The following is a 23,105-nucleotide window of genomic DNA, read 5'->3' as shown; positions in this document are numbered from 1 at the left end:
AGGTATGGTTTACCCACAGATGTGGAGAGTCCGTACCTTGGATATTTTGGGGATCTTGCTGGGATCAATTGTCCTACTGTTCTTAGGCACAGGCACAGTGTTCCAGGTCTCCTCTCTCTGCAGTACTGCGGAGTCAAAGAGAAAACATATGAAAAGACAGGAAGAGAAGATCCATCCATCCATCCATTATCTGTAACCGCTTATCCAATTTAGGGTCGCGGGGGGTCCAGAGCCTACCTGGAATCATCGGGCGCAAGGCGGGAATACACCCTGGAGGGGACGCCAGTCCTTCACAGGGCAACACAGACACATACACATTCACTCACACACTCACACCTACGGACACTTTGGAGTCGCCAATCCACCTGCAACGTGTGTTTTTGGACTGTGGGAGGAAACCGGAGCACCTGGAGGAAACCCACGCGGACACGGGGAGAACACACCAACTCCTCACAGACAGTCACCCGGAGCGGGAATCGAACCCACAACCTCCAGGCCCCTGGAGCTGTGTGACTGCGACACTACCTGCTGCGCCACCGTGCCGCAGGAAGAGAAGATTTTCTATAAATATTTAGGTAATTATATTTCTATAAAATTTCACTTTCAATTTTAGTTTATTTACTTAGATTATCATACTGGAAAGACAACAAGAAAATTTGCCATAATTTTATATATATATGTTTATATATCAAGAGTAAGCAAAAGAGAAAAAGATAAGTGAAAAAGACAGAAATTTTTCTGACCTGGCCTTCTCTTGTCCTTGGACAGCAGTTGCTGGTGGACCTTCCTCTGCTCCTCTTGCTCCTCGATTTTGGCCTCTTTATGAATCTGCTCTATGGTCTTCGGGCCCAGGTCAGCTCTTCTTGAAACCCAATTATGCTGAGATTAAGCAAAATACATGTACATGTTATTATATTTTCTGGTTTTCTTCTCAATCATAAAAGCCAGAGTTGACGTTTAAGGGTAAAACATCCAATTATTTTTAGAAAATTTAACTGTTGTCAGGAGCATTCTAATATATATAACAAAAAAAAAAAAAAAAAACAACTGTCTTTGTTATTGCCCGTAAATGCTGTTACTGTGCTACAGAGTTTGAGTTTGTCAATCCAACAGTGAGCTTTATGTTAATTCTTGTTGCATAAAAAACAAACAAATAAATAAATAAATAAATAAATAAATAAATAAAAAGCTGACTAAAATAATGTGAAAAAGAATATTGTGGATTGTTTTGATTCTGAAGACAAAAGTATCATTTCAGAAAAAAAAATCTTTCAAAGAACATTAAACAACAACTTGTAATGTGCTCCAAACCAGCTTAAAACATTTCTGTGGGAAATACGAACGAAGGGTACACTGGTTAAACTTGCTGGAGGGCACTTTTAAAAGCATTCCACTGTGATCACCCACTCCTAACTGTCTGTGATACGAAGCTGAATTCAGTGGCTTTTTTGTTCGAATTTCCACATTAAATGTTGCGCAAACGCATTTCCATTTTAGTTGGCCCTACACGTTCTAAAACAACAAAGGGGTTAAATCTTTCCAGAGTATACATAAGAAAACACATGAAAAAAAACCAGACAGATTTTCTCACCAGTCGAAGGTCAATAACATCTTGGAGCATAAAACGGATGCGTGATGAAGTTTTCCTCTCTTTCACTATCTTTTCCATCTGGTTGAAGTACTGATCCATTCGAGGCTGAGAGAGAAAGAGACAAAAATAAAAAATATGAAAGCATGGCATATCTCCACACAACTGTAGTTTAACAGCAAAAACCCTGTACAGAAGTTCTCCTGAAAAGTTTCAAATAATGATGATTCTGTTTTGGCAGCAATTTGAAGATCCAGCAAAACCACGTTATCAGCTCACAAGAGTATTTGCCAGGAGGAGATGTTTAAAATCTCATGAGAATTTTGTTGCCAAGGATACTGTTATGTTTTAAAATGCAGCCATATGTTACCAACGCTTAATCCAACAGCAGGAGATAGGGTCTAGGGAGAAGTCTTTCTGAATGGAAAACATCTATGTTAGAGTCTTAACTTTAGTTATGCATCATTTGCAATGTTCTGTTTAACAGCTGCTCAGTCCTGGCTTTCTTTCAAGTAATGGGGAATGCAAATGAAAAATTTTACTCCTAGGGCTGGCCCTGAATCTTTCGCTATTTGGATAATCATTCACTGAGTAAGTATTCCGTTTCCAAATTTGAGATTCAGATGTGGTTGTTGTTGTTTTTCTTTTTTTTTTTTTTTAATATGCAGCTATCGTTAAAGGTGATGCACTGCTTCACCCGTATTCAGACTCATCAACGAATGAAGCCTAAAACAGCCTAACACGTTACAACAACCTACTAACAACAAACCAAGGCAAGGCTACAGCTCATTTTGTCAAACCTTTACATCTCCATGAAGCTCTGGGTAACTCTTATATACTCTGTGCCCTTAGTGCAGAGCATATTATCTGTATTACAGAATACATTTTTTCCTTCCTCAAGATCAGGTTTATAATACTTGTTTGTACTTTTATATAAAGCTCATCACAATTAGTAGACTATCCTGACACACACTAGTGGTTTAGGCAAGATATTGCAAATACTGGCAGTAACTATTTATAATATTTTAACTCATTTGCTTTTACTCATTTATTACCTGCTCTACAGCAAAAAAAATGTAATAAAGTTGTCCAATACAATCAAACTATAAATGCCTCCAACATCTGTGCAGAAAAAAAAAACAATCAAAAAGAGCACAATATGCTCAGTAATATGCATTAGAGGGCAATTAAGGAGGTCAAACCTCTCTCTGAAAGTTAAATGCATAATTTTGATTTTCTAAAGATTTTATTAAAAGGGGTGTCAATCGTTTTTCCACGATTTTTACTGTTTGCCCTGCATGTATTTACTACTACAAAGACAGAGTTGGTGTAAGTTCTATCCTCTATTTAAACAGTGTTTAATGTCTTAAGAGTACATTCTTTTTAAGTCTACTTTTTGTTATGGATTATCAAGTGACATAAGCCTTTAATACCCAAAAAAACGATACTAGTTAACAGTCTCTTTAAATCAAACCCAAGGCAAACATATAATAGATTCCAGCTTGCTCACCTTGGCTTTTTCAAAGTCCAGATCCTTGCCAATGGTGGTGAGCAGTCTGCAGAGGCACTCAAGACTCTCCTCATCATGATTCTTCAGTAGCTTCACCACACAGTCATGCATGATGGCTTCCGTTAACATGCGTAACTTAAACAGCTCCCCAATGAACTTGATATTTCCAATAGATCTCCTTCGGGCCTTGTCCTTTGCCTCCTCCAGCTCCTCCTGCAATCTCTCCCGCTCACTAACCTGAATTAAAGCCAAACATTAGTCACTTCCTTCACAAAATATATAAAGAAATATTTAGTTTTGTATGTATACACATTGCACACGAACATCACGCAGAATAACCTGTCATGAAAAATTAGAACTCTAAATCTGATAAAAACTTGCTGCGCTACAGATACAAAGGTTCAACTGATTACAGCTTATCTCTTCAAAGCATCAGCAACTGCAGCATTTTTTTGTAATCAGTGGGGCCTGTAAATTGGAAAATGACGTTAAATCCTACTGAGAGCAACAGTGCTTACTGAGGAAGCTGCTTCCAGCTCCCGCTGTTTCTTTTCAAAGACATCGTCATCCATTTTGTCTTTCTCAAACTCCTTCTGACAGCGGTTCAGCAGCAGCTTTCGGAAATTCACAGTGCTTGTGGGCTTGTCTGCCATGGGCACTTTTAACTAAGGAAGAAGATACACAGAGGTTAAAAATTACAAACAAAAAAAAAATTGTTAAAATACAACAAGAACACTGCAAGTCCTACCAGGTTCTGTCTGAACAGATGGTGAAATATATCTAAACAGGATAACATTTCAATCTATATGACCCAATGGCTGTAGACACATGGACAGTGTGACTCCATTCCCTTCAATTCTATAGAAACTAAGCCAAAACCATCTGCTATCTTGTCAAATGTGCAACCAGATTACGTGCAGTAGAGCCCCTAAGCTGAGACAGACAAATCAGAATTTTTCAGAGTGCCATGTCTGAAGTTGTTCTTTTTCTTTTTTTTATATGCAGCTACCGTTAAAGGTGATGCACTGCTTCACCCATATTCAGGCTCATCAACGAATGAAGCCTAAAACAGCCTAACACGTTACAACAACCTACTTACAACGAACCATGGCAAGGCTACAGCTCATTTTGTCACTTTTACATCTCCATGAAGCTCTGGGTAACCCGTATATACTCTGTGCCCTTAGTGCAGAGCATTTTATCTGTATGACAGAATACATTTTTTCCCTCCTCAAGATCAGGTTTGTACTTTTATATAAATCTCATCACAATTATTAGACTATCCTGACACACACCAGTGGTTTAGGCAAGATATTGCAAATACTGGCAGTATATTATTAATAATATTTCAACTCATTTGCTTTTACTCAATTATTACCTGCTCTACAGCAAAGCAAAAAGGTAATAACGTTGTCAAATACAAAAAAAAAAAAAAAACTATAAACACCTCTAACAACATCTGTGTTTGAAGTGGTCTTATATCCTGCAAGCAACTTTATTTTGCTCATTATTTTCCTTTTCTCAAATCACATATTCGTATTTCCACCAGTTACAAGTAACTGACGTTTACCATCTTTACCTTCAAACTTAAACAAGGCAACAGTGACATTCTGGCATCACGCAAACTTTCCAATCCACCTTAAATGGAGACAAAATTACTTTGGCCATGAAAGAATTTTCCATTCCACCTTAGACAGTACAGCATGTAAGACAAAATGGATACCAGGGCCACATTATATCCTCTTCTCCATTTAAATTTGAATGTAAAGTTATATAGGCAAGGGGAAAAAACAAACACACAACAAAACCTTGTGCAATTTAAAGTGGGAGAATTCTACAATGGCTACAGTAATTTCGGCTCCATGTAAGGTGGAATGAAAAGTTCTGTATGTAATTGTTGAACTTTTTAAAGTGGACTGAAAAATTATGCTAATGTCAGAATGTTTTTGTTGGCCATTTAAATAGGAACACCAGCCGTTGCACCTCCTAACATGGAAAGGACAATTCTAAAAAAAATAAAAATAAATAAAGTTGAACAGAAAAGGAACAATGCAGGTTTGGGTAAGTGTGCAAGTTCTGCCGGTGGTTCTGGGTCATCCAATATGGAGAGAAATTATTCTCAGAATACGTTACAAATGTGTAAATTGTAATCCACAAACTAAAGACAATTCACCAATATGTACAAATACAGTTAAATTCATAAATATATGTTTTAGGTTTTCATAGATGTATATATCAAAAATACATACATTTGTTTAAATTTACATTGCATATATTTGTAAAGTCGAAGTCACAAATTTAAAATTGTTGAATTTGCATTTGTGGATTAAGTCACGCAAGTGTTTCCGTGATGTGCATTTGTTCATTTCCTCTCACAGGTTTTTGGATTTTGAAACTATCCTTTCGCATTTCACTTGATCCAAATACAAATGCAGCCTGATTCACAAAAACCAAGGCTGTCAATCACTTTATTCCTAACTTTCATATGACATAGCAGAGTAATGTTTTAAAATTTGATTACTGGGGAAAATACAAAAATATGCCAATATTAGAAAAAGGAAAGCTAACTGCTGGAATTAGAATCTGGAGATTGAGCTTAGTTAATAGGAGAAAAATGAGATTGAAAATGGGCTGCTTGTGCAAAACATCATCACTGCAAGCACCCAGTAGAAGCACTAGACCTGTGCTGGCTTCATGCTTCAAAGACAATGTGTTGTCCATGTTTTCTACAGCCATTTTTTTGACCCACTAATCATGTAGAACTTCAACAATAAGTTATTTACCGTAGCCAGGCAGCTACACATATTGCCATAGGCCACAGAAAAGCTGGGTTCATCAATGGCTTTCTCAAAAACCAGGTCGATGACACCTTTTAGGCGCTCCTCTGTGTCAATGGTGAGGTCCATCACCTGCTTCATCAACTGGGTAAACATCTGTGGGGTCAGTTTATTGAGGATACTGCGCACCTTCCGGAAAAGCTCCTGGAGAAGTTACAAGTAAAAAACAGCTGGATAAGGATTATTCCATCCACTTACTATATGTATTATTGCTAATGCATGCTGGAACTTAATGCATACATTATTTAAAGCTAATTAAACTTTTACCATATTTACAACTTCCTCACATAACACACACAGCTCCTGTTTCATTCCCTACTGCATTTAATTCCTGCACTTATCTCTTAAAAAGTTGTTGAAGCTGGAACATGAAGAGTGTTTTTTGTGGTTTGAACAATGAGCTGTGAGGCAGTAGCGTTAATGGTTATAACCATTATTTAAAGCATCCATCTCCTGAATCACAGCCCTAATATTTATTGTTTTTAACTTGAGCAAAAATATAAACAATGATCTTTTTAAAGAAGTGCGTAATATACTTTCTGGCCCAGCAGGAGCTGACCTGAGTTTTCTGGGTCTCGGGGTCCTCTGTGGCAAGTTCCCTCTTCGTGCAAGGCTTCCAGGCATTTTCAGCCTTTTTTAGCTGCACATCATCATTCACAGAAACATTCATGATGATCTTGCGGGGAGGTGGCCGCCTCAAACCTACATTCAGGAGCTGAAGGACAAGACAACCATGGTAGAATGAGACAGATGTTATTTTGAAAATAACCAGTGATTTCAAAATATATTACTAATGCAGACAAAGTGACATCATCCAACTGAATTGTTCTTCTGTACTTGAGCAAGAGAAAATTTAAACTATGAACAAAACACACCGGTGCACTTCGGCTTCCGGGAATCAACCTGCCAAAGTCAGCAAAGGCTGGGGTGAAGTCTGGGCCTCTGGATAAAACCCTTGGGTCCACCTGCCGCAAGGGCAACTTGTTTTGGTTAATCTGTAAGAGAAGAAAATTAGGCAGAATCCTATAAGTCTCTCTTCTTCAAAATTCTTTCAAAGACTCTTTCAAAGCTTAGAAATACCAAAACCAAAAGATTTTATTTAAATAAAAGAAAACAAATTTTTCATGTCTTAAAGGATCAATTAAGCAATTAAGTAATCGTGTCTCAATTACTGACTGGTTTTAGCAATATTTCTTCATGTGCGTTCCACCCATTATATGAACAAACTACCAAAATATAATAAGGTAGAAGGCCTACTTTGTCCAGTACCACATCTGAGATGGGAGGAAGCCCCTCTGGCTTCTGCACGCAGGCAGGCATGAACTGGAAGCCCAACAGAAAGTCTCTATTATACTGCCTCTTCCCATTCTTCATTTCTGGCTCTGTAGGTAGAAATATTATTGAGGAAGAGAGGGGAGATGGACAACAGAATATTTGAAGGGCAAGACTGAAAGGATAAGGCTCACTCAGTATTGCATTGGTAGAGGCCTCTTTAAGTGCAGATGTGAGGACTCCATCACTGTTCTCTGCCTCAGTGGTGTGTTCGGGTCCATTCCTCAGAGGCTCTGCCTCCTGTTCTCCGTTCTCCTCAATAGAAGTCCCTGAGCCCCGCCGCTCCATTCCCTCAGAAGAAGGAACAGAGTGCTCCACTGCCACCTCATCAGCTGGCTCCAGTTTCTCCTAACAATCACACACATATGGCTTAAAACAGTCTATACTATGGCTTTTTAGATATGGCAGTCTAAATGAGGAATTAATATTTTACGGAAAAAAGTTAAAAAAAAAAAAGTATAACCAGGTACAGGAACATTTTAATTCAGCCTCCTCAAAGAAGGTGGTTAGCTGCAAAATGTGTATTTTGTAATGTGTACATTTTTCCACCTACCCCATATACAGTCAGTCAGCCCAAACATGTTAACTAATAGCTAATGTTACTGAAAATATGGCAATTTGTCTGTTAAAGAGACTCAGAGAGAGTTATAACCCCCCAAATTTTATTTTTGTTTTTCTTTCATAAGGCTAGTCTCTAATTTTTTTTTTACATACACTATAAATGTTTGAGTTCACATACACTCTCTCTGCACATCATAAACCTCTCAGAATACAATTATATCAGAATTGTATTGTAATGGCTTTATGTTTGTTTGGCCTTTATGCCTTTGACGTGTATCATATATTAGTAAATTTTTAAATGTGAATTCTGTCGTTTAAGACACAAACAACCCTTTATATTTAATGAAAAAATATTTTTGCTAAAAAAAGGGCATTCATAATATCTGTACATATATAAGTATATACACTGTATGATCAATGGATTAGGAACACCTACCTTGTATCTACACTCATCCTAAAATTACAGACTGCAGTTTACCCATTTCTTGTATACATTCCTATCCACATTTAACCTTGTTCTTCAAAGGTCAGGACCACCACACAGCAGGTATAATTTTAATAACAGCAGGAGTGTTGGATCATTCTCAGGGCTGCAGGAACATTGAGGTGGTGATGTTTGTGTGTGTGTGTGTGTGTGTGTGTGTGTGTGTGTGTGTGTGTTGTGCTGGTATGAGTGGATCAGACAATATATCCAGACAACAGCATCCTGTGAGCAATGTACTGTGCTGACTGATAAAGGACTAGAGATGGGCTAATGTCTCTGACTTTACTCCTACGAGACTGACCAACAAGGTAGGTGTTTCTAACAAAGAGGAGTGTTTAAAGGCATCTACGATTGTAGGGAAATGCTGTTCTCTCTAGTTTATGTTCAGAAGCTCTGCATCTTTTAACGTGGATTGGTATGTGTCGGGAAAAAAAGACTGTTGTTTTAAGTGCAAAGAAAAGGTATCTGATAATACAATATTTACATACTGCTCATATAAAGAAAAAAAAATACTGTAAATCTGAGGCTACACACAAAGAAGTGCATCTATATCCAACGTCAGACTGGTCACACCGACAGCATTTGCACATATAATCATTTCAGTCAGATTAAATGTTTTCAATTAAAACAAAAACAGCAAATCACCTCTTTGTCAGGACACTGCCTCGTTGAATTGTCCTCTTTTGGCTTCATCCATGTCTTTGGTACACTAGACGCAGCTGTAGCACAAGAACAGGTTATAAGATCACTCATTCTGAAGACTATAATCGTAACAATTTTAGCCAGGGTACAGACTGAGCTGTTATTGGAAATAATTATTTTAAAGAACTATAAATTAATAAAATACAGCAAACACAGTATATAAATGCAAATATATGCTGTCCCCTTTTTTAACCTTCATTTTCAGTATATATGCTTCAGACTGGGCCAAAGAACATTTAGTGTCCATTTCAATAACAATATACAAAAATAATAATAACAAATAGTTGTTTTAAAATAATACTTATGTTAATATTTCATTTTAGAATACATAGCGTCATGTGAATTGTCATGTCTACAAGAAAGCACACATTTTTGATTTTGAGGTTTGAAGAATACAATAGAAATCGGAATGTTCTTATCTCATTTTTCTAATTTGATATATTTTCACCATCACATTTTCATAAAAGCAGAAAACTAATATTATAGTTTGAAGAAAACAAAATCTCAAATTATCACGAAAGTCTGATTAAAACTACAGTAGCTAACTTAGCCGATAGAAGACTACAGCAAGCTTGGTGCTGCAGCTGATTTGGAACAGACTTCAACTTCAATTTTATTAATGGTACATGTACACATGTATTTATATATATATATATATATATATATATATATATATATATATATATATATATATATATATATATATATATATATATATATATATATATAAAATGTTTATGTATTTGTTTCTTTGTGAAATATATGAATATATATCAAATACATATGTTTGATATTTACCTTGACTTGAGCTTGATCTAAGGTTGGACTGTAATGTTGCCTCCACTTTCTCCTCTACTGACGTGTCTATCTCTTTCCCAGTCTCACTCAGCTCTGGCCCAACTGAGGCCCTCCTGACCATGCCCGTCTCTGCAGCTTCCTGGCCTGAGAGATTGTTGCTTGGAGGAGAAGCAGCAGGTGTAGGTGCAGTACAAACAGTAGCAGCAGTGATGGTAGCAGGCAGGGAGGGGGTAACAATGCCTGTATCAGCTGCCTCTCCAGCTGCAGGATTTTCAACCTTCACTTCTACACAGTGGGTCTTCAAGACAGATGCAGGGGGGCTAGGCTCTGAGCAGATAAGGCTAGGCTGATCAGGCTGCAGTTGGGGGGTCTGGCTAGGGTGAGAGGGCTGGGAATACTGAGAGTCCGATTCATCACAAGGAGGAGCGGCGTCTATTTCGGCCAGCCCATTGACTGCGTTTACAGCATGGGTGGAAGAGGTGTTCAGTTCAGATGGGGCTTGCTCTGGCTCCAGTTTCTCTAGCTCTGGTGTGATGGCCTGAACAGGGCTAGGCTCTGCTGGAGGGGTCGGGGGCTTCACTGTCTCCACTGCTGAGGCAATAGCCTTTGAGTGGTTGGGGGTTGAAGATGAGACTAGAGCTACACTGGGGGCCAGTTCTGGGACTGAGGGAGGAAGCTCAGATTTCTCAGAAAGATGCAGGTCTTGGGCAGGGGCAGGGGAAAGGGCAGGGGCAGGAGCCAGGACAGGAACAGGGGCTGCAGGGGAAGGGGAAGGGGAAGGGGTGCTGGGCTCTCGCCTCGACACAGGAGGCTCCATAGGTCGTAGCCTTGGCGATGAAGACTTCAGCACTGCACACTCAAGCTTTGGCTTCTCATCTACAGTGAAGGAGAAGGTGAAGGGTGCAATAAGGATAGGAAAGTGTCATTAGAAAGTCATAATCACAAAAACAACCACTACTTAATTGCGTTTCTAGATTCATATATAGTAAAACAGTGCCAGTCTGAAATTTTTAATATTTTGCAGTTTGTTTGAAAAAATAAATAACCGGAAAGCAAGTATCCTAAAAAGAATGGAAGCTTTAACACAGAAAAGTGCATCTCAATAAATTAGAATATCATAAAAAATTTATTTCAGTAATTAAGTGAAACTCATATTATATAGATTCATTAGAAACAAAAAAAGAGTGATCTAGTTCAAGCATTTATTTCTTTTAATGTTGATGATTATGGCTTACAGCCAATGAAAATCTAAAAGTCATTATATCAGAAATTAGAATATTAAAGAATACCAATTAAAAAAAAAATTAATACAGAAATGTTGGAATACTGAAAAGTATGTACAGTATATGCACTCAATATTTGGTCGGGCTCCTTTGTCATGAATAAATGCATCAATGTGGTGTGACATGGAGGCAATCAATCTGTGGCACTGCTGAGGTGTTTTGGAAGCCCAAGTTGATAGCGGCATTCAGCTCATCTGCATTGTTGGGTCTGGGGTCTCTCAGCTTCCTCTTGACAACAGGTCAGGTGGGTTTGCTGGCCAATCAAGCATAGTGATACTGTGGTTATTAAATCAGGTATTGGTATTTTTGGCAGTGTGGACAGGATCTCCATAAAACTTGTCAGAGGGAAGCTGTGCTGACTTTGGACTTGATATAACACAGTGGACCAACACCAGCAGACGACATGGCTCCCCAAACAATCACTGATTGTGGAAACTTTACATTAGACCTCAAGCAGCTTCCTCCAGAGTCTGGGACCTTGATTTCCATATAAAATGCAATCCTTTTTCTCCTTGGCCCAGGTAAGACGCTTCTGGTGTTATGTCTAGGTCATCGGTGGCTTGATACAAGGAATGTGACAGTTTTAGCCCATGTCCTGGATAAGTCTGTGTGTGGTGGCTATTGTAGCTCCGACTCCAGCAGCACTCCACTCCTTGTGAATCTCCCCCAAATTTTTGAAAGCCCTTTTCTTGACAATCCTTTCAAGGCCGCGGTTATTCCTGTTGCTTGTGCACCTTTTTATACCACACATTTTCCTTCCACTCAATATGCTTGGATATAGCAGGAGGGTATCAATGACTAAATTAACTTTCTGATGATATTCTAATTTATTGAGATGCACCTGTACTAGGTTTGGGGTTGATGGGATACCTGGAGAAAAGTAGCATGGATGATTCATTTTCCAAACCACAGCTTCTTATCCCTGCTATTGCTGACACCACCCTGTATATTTTCATGTATTCCCTGCCCACCACCCCTGATCCAGCAAGTACCTTTCATTGTCCTTTTTATGAACTACATCAGGACCACAGAAAATACTTGAAACACTGCTAGAAGTGTGATGCAGAAACACTGATCTAGACCTATAAAAGATATATGTAAAGTCAGAAGTCTAACCTGGTTTCAAGTCAACAGGAACAGGGAGAACTGGGGAGCTGTCCACACTGTATATAACATGCCCGTGTTCCGCTACCTGGCTGTTCAGCTGCTGAGATTTGAGGTAGAAAATGTGAGGATAATGTGGGTGTGGACATAAAAACTAGCAAAGAGAGAGAAAGAGAACGAGAGAGAGGGAGCAGGGGAGAGTAAGAGTAAGAGTGAGTGAGAGAGAGAGAGAGAGAAGAGGAAGAGAAAGAGGGAGAGAGAGACAGACAGATGAAAAGAAAAAGAGAAAAAAAGATTGCACAAATATGCAACACACAGACAGAGCAGAAGGGGGAAATGGCAAAGAGGGTAAGACCAGCATAAACAGAGAAGCAAGTAGAGAGAGAGTCAAGGAAAGAAAATAATGTATAAAGAAAGAAAGTATGAGTGAGCACACGAGGCAGAAGCACCAAAGCATGAAGTTGGGCAGGGGAAAAGGGGTCGAAGTCACAAAAACAGCAAAAAACAGCAAACACAAGGGGTAGGAGGGGTTAGACAAATGGACGAGAGAAATGGGGAAAGAGAGGAGAGACGAACACTGTTAACATTTAGGGAGAGAAGACACAAAATAAGAGTAACAACACAATAGTAAATGTTCCCTATACAGAGAAAGGCCATCTCCCAGAAAAGCTGAAGTACTAAGAACTACACTGGATTATGCGGGATCATTCTGGGCATTTACAGGTTTTGTCTCTGTAGAGGGAACACAAGGGGAGATCAGGATGAGACAAACAGCTATGATGCAGAACTAGGATGAAAGCAGATGAAAGAATAGGTAAGCCACGACAAACAAAGAGAAACATCTGAGAAAAATTCTTTACAATTCTACAATAACCAGATCCACATGAATGGCTGGAAAGTCTATAAAGATAATGTCAAATAAAGAGAGTCAATCTAATGTAGCTAAGCAACAAAAGAGTCATTTACTAAGCAACTGCTAAGTATTTAATGCATAGGGCGGGTAAAGTCAGGTCATAGTCACAAGCTGTGGCTTCAGATAAGGAGATAAATTGGAGATTATGGGAAAAAATATGTTCCAGACTTATCAACCAAGTAGTTTTCCATAGCATAGTGAAAAGTCTGCACATTTACATGGGATAGATATTGATAGTCCATTATGATTTTCCCTTTTGTTCCCAACTGTATAATATACATTGAAACAATAATAAGAACAGGAAATAATATTTTTAGAAGAGTTATTTGGCCTTCAGCACAGAAAGAATAAATGTCAGCTTGTAGCTGAATAAGGTAGGCGTGCGAATAACTGGACACCTTACCTGTGGAGGAGTAGGGGTGGAGGAGGGCCGTCCTGCTGGAGGGGTTGGGTTCCGACTCCCACCCACTCCTGACATGATCTCTTCCGTGATGTCCTTACCACCCTGGTTAGGGTCTCTGATGCGGATCTTAGAAGGGAATAAACATATACACAATAAAACATAAATTATGCTCGACTATTAACTCCTTAAAAAGCTAATTGTTTATGAGTAATGTTTTCTTGTGAGACTAAATCAAACATTCTATTTGGTTGGTTTACTTTCAGTGCACATTTATCCATGCAATATTTCTAACATCAAAAAACCACCCTTGTGTACTGCCTGGTACATTTTAAATGCAATTTAAAACCATAAATCAAACCAAACCAAATGTAAAATATCACAAAACAAACACTGGTGCAGAATTTATCAAATATCACACAAGTTTGTAAATGGTGAACAATTATTAGTGCAGCACTCACTGTTTTCTTCTCTCTCTTGGCAGGTGGAGGTTGCTGTGGTGTAGGCACTATTATGGATGGAGATGGGGTGTACATGGTCTGGCTGGGGTAGTATGGAGGCCCAGCTGCTAATGACAACAAAAAAAAAGACCCATTTAAATTTCAGGCCAAACTGAAAACCACTTACAAACTAGAAAAACTAAGAGCATACGTGTGAGTGAGAGTGTATGTGAGCATGCACAGGTTTGTTCCATAGGTGGAGAGAGACAGAAGGAGCAGGTGAAACTAACCATATGCTGGAGGGAAATCTCCTGGAGTGGGTCCAGGGTAGAAGGTACTGGGTGCAGTGGGTTGAACTGAGTACTGCTGAGGAGGCCCCACATATGGAGGAGCACTGTGACGATACTGATAATTAAACAAACAATAGGAGATTAGTGGCCTATCAAACACCACCTACACAGACGCTGGATGATAATAACGTTAGATTTTTACCATTTAAATAGGACTTTGCTGAAAGAATATACTCATGGTCTAAAGTCCCAATCTGCATTTAATCACAACAGTTTAAACTTAAAATAACTGAAAAAATGTAACCATAGACATGAAATACTGGTTTCACAGTCCAGATTTTTAATATTAAGACTTTAAACCAAAATTACTGTAATTATTGTGGTTTGAAAATTTCATGTACGTTTCAGCATCTACCAAAGTTAGGAACAGTCTCTCACTGGCCACAGCACCATGCCGCAATTAAAGTAGGTTTGTTTTGTGTCAGGGGAAACATTGTAGTGAATGAGCCAAAGTGGGGCCCAATTTCACCTCCCCATCCTGATTGGGAGATGAAATCAAGATGTTAAACTTCATCCACATACAAACAAAAGTAGTTAATTCAGCACCTTAAACAGAGCTTTGTAACATTTTTCTACCATCATTAAGTTCCACCTTAAACTGTTTGTTATATTTAAACACATTCTCCTTTGTGGTTTAGAAGCTATTTAATAAACATGCCTCTTAATAAGGGACCTCCATTTTTCCTATGCAGCAAATATTTCCACAAAACAACAAAACTGAGGCTTAAAATGATTACTGATTACCTGTTAAACAAAATCTAATACAATCATTTACTTCAGCTTGTGGATCAGTACTTTTAAATTGTTCAGCACTTTTTAAAAATACTGTGATAATACTGATAATTGTGATCATTTTGGCCTTTTTCATGTCTACCTCATACTCTGATGTATGCAACAGAAAATTAAAAACTGCACTTGATGATATTCTGCACTTATAATATACACTAGTCAGGACCTGTCAGCTAATTAAAAGGCATAGAATATTTGTTGATATATGGGTGTAACAATTCAGAATGATTGTTTTATTTATCACCACACAGTTTTAGTTCATTTGAGTCAGTTGAATTCTATTTCAGTTAACTGTATCATGAATATATTTTAATCAGCTTGCCAACACCAATGTATAAAACAAATTCTGCAGAAACAGTAATAATGGGACAACCCTTGTCAACTCTTATGTAATCAAAAAAATTCATAAAGGGGTATATTACAATTCAATAAATATGTTTCATGCCCTGTGCATCTAACCTGGGGTATGTAGTACTGGGCAGTCTGGGGTGAGGCAAAAGGCATGGGTGTCATGGACATCATGATAGGCTGACTAGGGGAGTAGACTGTGGCAGCGGTGGCCTGGGAAGCAGGCCTTATGGAAGGACTGTTGCTCGGAATGCTGGGCCGGGCTGTCTGCATCTGAGTCCTTTGGAAAAACTGGGAGATGAGAGGGAGAAAAATTATAAGCCACTGACATCTACACTCTTTGTCAGTGTAGAAAAGGTGTACTGCAACAACCTTTCTGCACCTTAGAAATTAATAGTTTAGTTAAAGTTCATGTACACTACTGAAAAAATGCTAAATGTACTCAATATGTGAAAGACAAAAGTTTTTTTTTAACAGGTCCTTATAATAAACATGCAAAATACAAAATAAAAACCTTTAAATATTTGTATATACATGCATAGCAGTAATACAGGGGCAATTACTAGCATGAGAAGTGGACAGAACTATTTAATAAACCATTTTAAATAGGTGGGGAAAAAAATCAGTATCTATCAGTCAAGGTAAATGTATGTATTCAGACTACAAAACTGAGATGATAAAAACTGAAAATAAAGTTTGAAAAGTATTCATAATGCAACAACCTTCATTCCAGTTCATATTTTGTTCAGTATGTGAAAATAATGGAATTCATTGTAAGCACCATGAAACATGGCTTCAGACATGAGAGGTCAGGTAGAGAAACTGAGGGCTAGAAGATTCAACATTTTTCTGAAGCAGCAGGTACTGAGCCCCTCTGTTATGGGGTCATTTGAGACCAGGATGTGGCTGATACATATGTGTGATACAGGATGTGGCTGATACATACGTGTGATACAGGATGTGGCTGATACATATGTGTGATACAGGATGTGGCTGATACACAAGGTGTTATGTATGAACCACATACATAAAACCTTGTGGGCCATATCATTCTGTTGTGAGTAGATTTAAAGATCCATAAGCAATGTCATTCAATAGTGTTAATCCCAAAATCAATACTAAATGAGATGCATCCACAATACAGTTTTGGGGGGGATACAAAACATCTGTATATGTCAATTTGAAATGTAAATGATCTAGAAAATCATTTTCTAGATCATCATCTGGGAATCATCAATGAGTCAAGAAAATCATGCCATATGATTACATCGCTCATTTTACTAAATTAAATAAGATATTCAAAGACTGCTAAAGAAAGAAAAACAACAATTATAGAGGCACAGAGGCCAACATGAAAATGTCATTACCATTCGGTGTGAACATGGATTTTTAAAAAACATTTTTTTGTCACATAATTCCTCTGAACTCTTCCATCTGAACTGTTACAGTCTCTTAATGCTTTTTACATAAACACCCTTCAGAGTTTAAAAGGCAGGCAGGAATAAACATATGTAGAGACCCTTGGGTAACATAGAAGTAGTGATAATAACACGTCTAGAAAATTATAAAGAGGCAGTGGAGCCTGCAGGAAATGAGGAAAAAAAAAAAAAGAAAAGATAAAATGGAGCATTTGACTTCGTCCAAGATGGAGAGGATAGCAGAGCACAGCTGCATTGCACAAGGTGGGGGGAGGCAACAACGCAGATTCACTGAGGAATAGGAACTTCATGCCATGCATTTCTTTTAGACTGCAAATTACCTGAATAGGTCTGAATCCTCCCTTGAAAATTGCAGCAGGAAAGAGAGAGAAGCTAATGGGACAGTGTACCAATTTGGAGGGATAGAGAACTAACACACAATCATATACATAGACTATCAGAAATATAAGATGTGCTAAGGGTCTGCAATTTGATCAGCTCTGCCTCCAGGAAAAGCCTTTTATTTACTAACCTACTGTTATTCTGAATATAACACATAGCTTAGTACAACGTCCTTTCATAGACAAGCAAGAGATGATAAAATAAAAAAGGTATTGAAAAATTAAGTTAATAAACTTCTGTAAACTCCTGTCACGTTACTGACAAAATACACACTTGCCTGCATACATCGCAGCATAATTAATTACATTACAAAAAAAATTCCAGAGCTTCCTTTGACAAATTACCACACAGAAGCAAGAAAATAAAATAAAAAGTTGCCTCTGTAAAGATTAGGTTTCTAAATATCTCAAATACCATTCACTACAGAATAAATCTATACTTTATGGCATTTCCATGTTCATATACTCAAGTCAAATTTCTGCTAAAGTTCCATTAAGGCCAAACACTGCATTAAAGGTGAAGTATTATGACCAGTAAGTATTATGACCATAAGGTTAATTTTGGTGCACTTATCACCTATACGCTTCATGATAAGCTTTTATGTGTGAATGTACTGATCTAACATACTTTTACTAGTTTTACTTAACCCTTAAAACTTAATAAAGCCACAACCTTTTGTACCCATCTGTTAGACAACACAGTGGTCTGTATCACTCTTTTCACCGACAACATTCTCAAAACAGTTAACAGGAACGCCTAGTTAATATCTAAGAAAATAATTAGCATAGTAAATATATATTTTTAGGTTAACATATTTTTAATAAGTTACTGAATAATTTAACAAATATTTCACGTAAACCAATTTGTATCTGTTTTTTAATCAAACTGTTATAGAAGGTCTCTAAAACAAAGTGTTTCTCATCTATAAAGCATCGTCATCGGTGTACGCAAGCATTGCAGATGTCCAATTACATCACTCTGTTGTCTAGTTGTTCTGGGAGTAAGGATGAAGTAAAAAAAATGAGGACCATTTCACATCCCCTGAAGACTGGTTTGCGCATCAATAGTAATAAGTGGTTGAATATGTGTCTCAGAGAGGCACACGCCCTTGAGTCCTGCTGGGAATCCATCCCTTTGAAGAAAAATTTGCAAGGGGAACATATCAATGCAACACTGCAAGATTTAGGTGCAGGCACAAAGCAAAGCATATGATATGAGGTGTTGTACTGCATCGGCGTACGTTACCTGGTGATGGGCAGGACGAGGCCCGGGGGCAAACTGAGGGGAGGGGAAGCATGGCATTGGAGGGGGAAGCAGGAAAAAGAAACAGAAAAAGAGGGTGAAAAAACACTGATGAATACAGTAAAAATCACAAGCTTCGCGTGGCAAGTTGGCATTAATGAAGTACACTGCCTTAGCAGAAGCCCAGAGCGTGGCACTTTCTAGCACACAACACTAACGTCACAATAACGCCACTAACTACATCTTTAGCAGCACTATCAAGATAGTGTAGCAGACATTGTTTAAAACAAAACCAATAAAAATCCAAGTATAGCAGGCTGAGCTGCATGAAAATATAACACCCAGAAGTTAAAGCAGAATAAAGTAAATGGGAAAAATGAATGGGACACTCACCGGGCGGCTCTGAGGCTGGGCATTCATTGGTTGTGTTGGCGGAGAATAAACCAGAGGGGTTGTGCAGGCATTCTGACCTGTGTATGGAGACTGCAGCGAGGAGGGTAGGGTCACCGGGCCCAATGTGAAGTAGGAGGAAAAAGAGGAGCCAGGGAATGAAAAAGAGAAAGAGAGGGATGGGAGAAAAAAATAAGCTTCTGTGGAAATCCTCGCAGCTGACTACATTTGGCCGTCTTCTGTGTTAGTCTTAAATGAGTGTGGGCGACGGAGCAAGTGTGTCCGTTTCCTGCCGTAGCAAACACTGCGGTCTGCTGACACTGACAAATCTGCCATCTCCGCCTTGAGGAGAGAGCAAGTGAGTGAGAGGAAGGGAGTCCGAGCTAGGCGTAGCCCTGGACAGTCATGAGTGGGCGCCAGCAGAGGCTGCATGCGACAGGGCTTAGAGATCCAGGCAGCGCAACAAAGAGAAGAAAACACTCCTCCTCTCCTCTCTTTCATCCTGACACCTCTCAATTGAGCTAGGCCTGCGTGATCTATCTATGTTTTGGTTGTGGGTGGGGGTAATTAAAGTTTAGCCTCTGCAGCATGTTAACTGGAATCTCTATTAATAGCAGGGTCTAGCAGGGGCTGTGTTTGCTGGCAGTGCGCTGCTGGCACAGAGTGGAATCTGAGCACTCGCCTCAGACACACTGAACAAGCTACAGAACAGCTGAGTCACTGTGACTGACTTTCTATTTCATGGAGAGGATCAGATGGGTACAGTAAATGCTTGTGTGTGTGTTTGCAAAATGACAGTTTACACACTGAAATGGACACAAGACAACTAAACCACAAACCTATGATAAACCAAGTGACACAAGGTGCGTGCACGCACATACACACACACACAACATGAACAAGCTCAGCCAAACCCAGTAAATGATGCTGATTATTGAAAAGCAAATTAGCTTCTCGCTAAGGTTATGAAGCTTAAAATGGTTTTTCAAGGCTGGAAATGAACTATTTAGTTACACAAATGTAAAGGATCGTCATCCACTGCAAATTCATGTTCTCAGTCCGTGTTATTTCCACATGATGCATCTGGTGTTCTGTTGCCTTTAGCCTAATTTGCACCCAATGAGGTTGAATAACAATCATACTCATAAAACTCATTTATTCATTAAAAGATTTCAATACACTGACCTCTCTTAGGACAATGCTGTGACTGAGCATATATGGTGGAAATGTTTGTGGTTAATTAGATTTGTAGCATTGTAAATACCAGAGGAATAGAGTATAATGCAGCAGGTAATGCAGGAGGGCATAAATTGTCTTATACAGTCGCAGAAACTACATATTTTAGATTGGATATTTTAAGCCAGATTCACAACTAAAAAACTGTGCAGACTGCCTATAATTTACCTTTGTAACAAATAAAAGAATCAAACCCAGTGTCTCACAGTTATTGAGATGATCAGAAGCTTCCTGTGACATTGTCACTGAGCACAGCAGGGTATGAGAGCTCTTCTGAAATCAAATATGGTAATCTGAATTGAATAAATTGTCCTCTTTCTTGACATTTTATGCCAAGATATAACCTCATTTCCAGAAAAGCAGGGACACTGAGCAAAATATAAAAAATAACTGAATGCATGGGCGGCAGGTAGTGTTGCAGTCACACATCTCCAGGGACCTCGAGGTTGTGGGTTCAAGTCCCACTCCAGGTGACTGTCCGTGAGGAGTTTGGTGTGTTCACCCCGTGTCTGTGTGGGTTTCCTCCGGGAGCTCCGGTTTCCTCCCACAGTCCAAAAACACACGTTGGTAGGTGGATCTGCGACTCAAAAGTGTCCGTAGGTGTGAGTGTGTGAGCGAATGTGTGTGTGTGTGTGTGTCTGTGTTGCCCTGTGAAGGACTGGCGCCCCCTCCAGGGTGTATTCCCAACTTGAGCCCAATGATTCCAGGTAGGCTTTTGACCCACCGCGCGTATTGCCTTTTGAAAAATATTTTCCCAGTTTGAGTTTGACACCATCAACACATTCCAAAAAAACATTGGGACAGGGACCTAGAACTGGTAACGTATTCTACAAAATATAAAAATAAAAGGTTAAATGGCAATAGGTCATTGACATGATTGGGTTTAAAAGGAGCAAATCAGAGAGGTAGAATTCTTCATAAATAGAGATAGGGAGGAGTTTACTACTGCTAACTGCATAGGCAAACTATGAAACAATTCAGGGATAATATTATTATCCTTGTCAATATCATATAATGCTTTCCGAGAACTTGGAGAAATCTCTATATGCAAGAGAAAACCAGTATTGGCTGGTTGACGTCTTCCGGCCCTCAGACTGCACTAAATTAAAAACAGACACATTAGTACTGGAAATCAATATGTGGGCTCAGAAACTTCCCAAAACCACTTTGTCACTGCTTCCACAAATGCAAGTTAAGACTCGCAAATACAAAGAAGAATTCATATATAAATATGATACCGAAATACTAATTTAAGATATAATGGGGTGAAGTGGAAAAGTGTACTGTGGTCAGACAAATCAAAATTTGAATTTTGGAAATCGTTTCCACAGTTTACTTTCAAAACTACAGTGTCCTCAATTCACAAATGCTTAGAGTGTTTTTAAAAGTCTTGGTGATACAACATAGTGGTAAACATTGCCCCGTTCCCAACTATTTTTTGGAACATGTTGCTGACATCAAGATAAAAACAAATTCTCATTACAATTTTGTCTTTGTACCATGTTAAATAAAGTGTTTAAGTGGTTTGCACACTGCATTTTATTTGTATTTACATTTCGCAGAATGTCCCAACTTTTATGGAACTTTGTTTCTTGAAATTAAGGATGGGGGTTGGGTGCTCAATGATTCAAACACAAGGTGATTTTATACATACACATTAAACATCAGATAGAAAGTTAAGTAGTCCTCTACTATTCAAAAATGGTTATGTGTAATGAATTAATGGATATACGCATTAATATATGGTTAATGCAGTATATGGGTTCTTGTAAGTAACAAATACCAAATAATCTCATACTCCTCTAAGACAGCATATACTCATTTCATAAGCCAGCAGTGAGATGCTGATCAGCTTAACAGTAAATACACACACACACACACACACACACATACATCGCAGGCAGTTGCATGGGTGCACTCACCCCTCCTCCTGCCTCCCAGCCTTTAGGGTGACCATACAGATGCGCAGTGGATACTGTGGAAACTGATACCTGAGAAAGTCCGGGGGAAGAGGCATGGCCAGGTGGCGTGGCCGCTAGGCTGGGGTGTCCCTTGTTCATATCATGTGCTGTGTAGGGGGGGCCAGGGGTTCTCTGTACCTAAAGCCCACCAGAAAGAAAGCACAAATTGAAAAGAGGTACAAGTAAAACCACAGTATTATACCCTTGATGTCACTGATTCCAACCATATGAACCCTATGAGCGTGTTGAAAACAGAGGAACATTATACAATACAAATAAGGATGTGCAGTTTCTCTCTGAAGCCGGGAAGTGTGCCATCACTGAGCTTCAACAATGGTATGTTCCACTACATGTTCTTAGCATTTTTTGCATGCTGCTAACCTCAAAGTCTCCTGCCCATTATGGTACATGTAGTGTAAATGTAATATGAAACACTCCGGCACCATGGACCATGCTCTCAAGATTAAATACATTGCTGCTGTAATTTTAAATTGTGAGCACAGGTCAGGAACTGATAATAAGATTAACTTGGTTCTACCGGGTGAAGCCACAGCCTGTGTGTTTCCATAACTCATTACGGAAATCAGCCTAAGTAGCCAGCAAATGCTGCTTGTCATTTTCTTTCTTTTTTGAGGCAACTTTTTGTTAGGACCATCTAAATGGGAATATCCTGCTTAACCTGGTGGAGCTGCCAGTCAAATAAAAGCTGTAACATTGCACCACATACATGTAAATAAATTCATTCAAAAACTCTGTTAAACTGCACATCAACTGCACATTCAGATATACTGACTGTTGCTCTAGATCAGAGGTTCTCAAACTGTGGTAATATGTTTGTGTAAAAAAACACCACTACATGGTTTACGAATAAACAGTAGTTCAGTAGTCTTAAGGGAAAGGCTGAGCAGCGTTCCGCCCGCTTCTTATTTCCAGGGTGGGAATACAATCTCCCAGTATTTTACATAATCCATATAAAGAAAGCCCTGCTTCAGCTTCTTACTGAATGTCAGCAAAGGC

General features: G+C 38.8%; 1 protein-coding gene across 13 annotated transcripts in view; it reads right to left on the bottom strand.

Annotated features, from left to right (window-relative positions):
- Positions 1–23,105, bottom strand: part of eif4g3b (eukaryotic translation initiation factor 4 gamma, 3b) — a 38,885-nt gene that overhangs the window by 8,198 nt on the left and 7,582 nt on the right. For 2 of the 13 annotated variants that reach the window (XM_066672671.1, XM_066672675.1), the window contains exons 3-23: positions 22,050–22,226; positions 18,895–18,984; positions 18,505–18,537; positions 17,199–17,219; positions 15,551–15,730; positions 14,243–14,357; positions 13,974–14,080; positions 13,516–13,641; positions 12,212–12,353; positions 9,813–10,688; positions 8,958–9,031; positions 7,402–7,615; positions 7,193–7,317; positions 6,811–6,930; positions 6,495–6,650; positions 5,882–6,079; positions 3,617–3,763; positions 3,099–3,335; positions 1,592–1,696; positions 744–879; positions 37–125 (exon numbers count right to left, since the gene is read on the bottom strand). In XM_066672671.1, the coding sequence (XP_066528768.1) occupies positions 37–125; positions 744–879; positions 1,592–1,696; positions 3,099–3,335; positions 3,617–3,763; positions 5,882–6,079; positions 6,495–6,650; positions 6,811–6,930; positions 7,193–7,317; positions 7,402–7,615; positions 8,958–9,031; positions 9,813–10,688; positions 12,212–12,353; positions 13,516–13,641; positions 13,974–14,080; positions 14,243–14,357; positions 15,551–15,730; positions 17,199–17,219; positions 18,505–18,537; positions 18,895–18,984; positions 22,050–22,226 (3,468 nt within the window). The remainder of the gene's footprint in view (positions 1–36; positions 126–743; positions 880–1,591; positions 1,697–3,098; positions 3,336–3,616; positions 3,764–5,881; positions 6,080–6,494; positions 6,651–6,810; positions 6,931–7,192; positions 7,318–7,401; positions 7,616–8,957; positions 9,032–9,812; positions 10,689–12,211; positions 12,354–13,515; positions 13,642–13,973; positions 14,081–14,242; positions 14,358–15,550; positions 15,731–17,198; positions 17,220–18,504; positions 18,538–18,894; positions 18,985–22,049; positions 22,227–23,105) is intronic. The other 11 variants (XM_066672676.1, XM_066672677.1, XM_066672672.1 and 8 more) reach the window with 11 other exon arrangements.

The sequence above is a fragment of the Hoplias malabaricus genome, chromosome 5 (assembly GCF_029633855.1).
Source record: "Hoplias malabaricus isolate fHopMal1 chromosome 5, fHopMal1.hap1, whole genome shotgun sequence".
Taxonomy (NCBI): Eukaryota; Metazoa; Chordata; class Actinopteri; order Characiformes; family Erythrinidae; genus Hoplias; species Hoplias malabaricus.
This window is presented reverse-complemented; position numbering and strand designations above follow the sequence as displayed.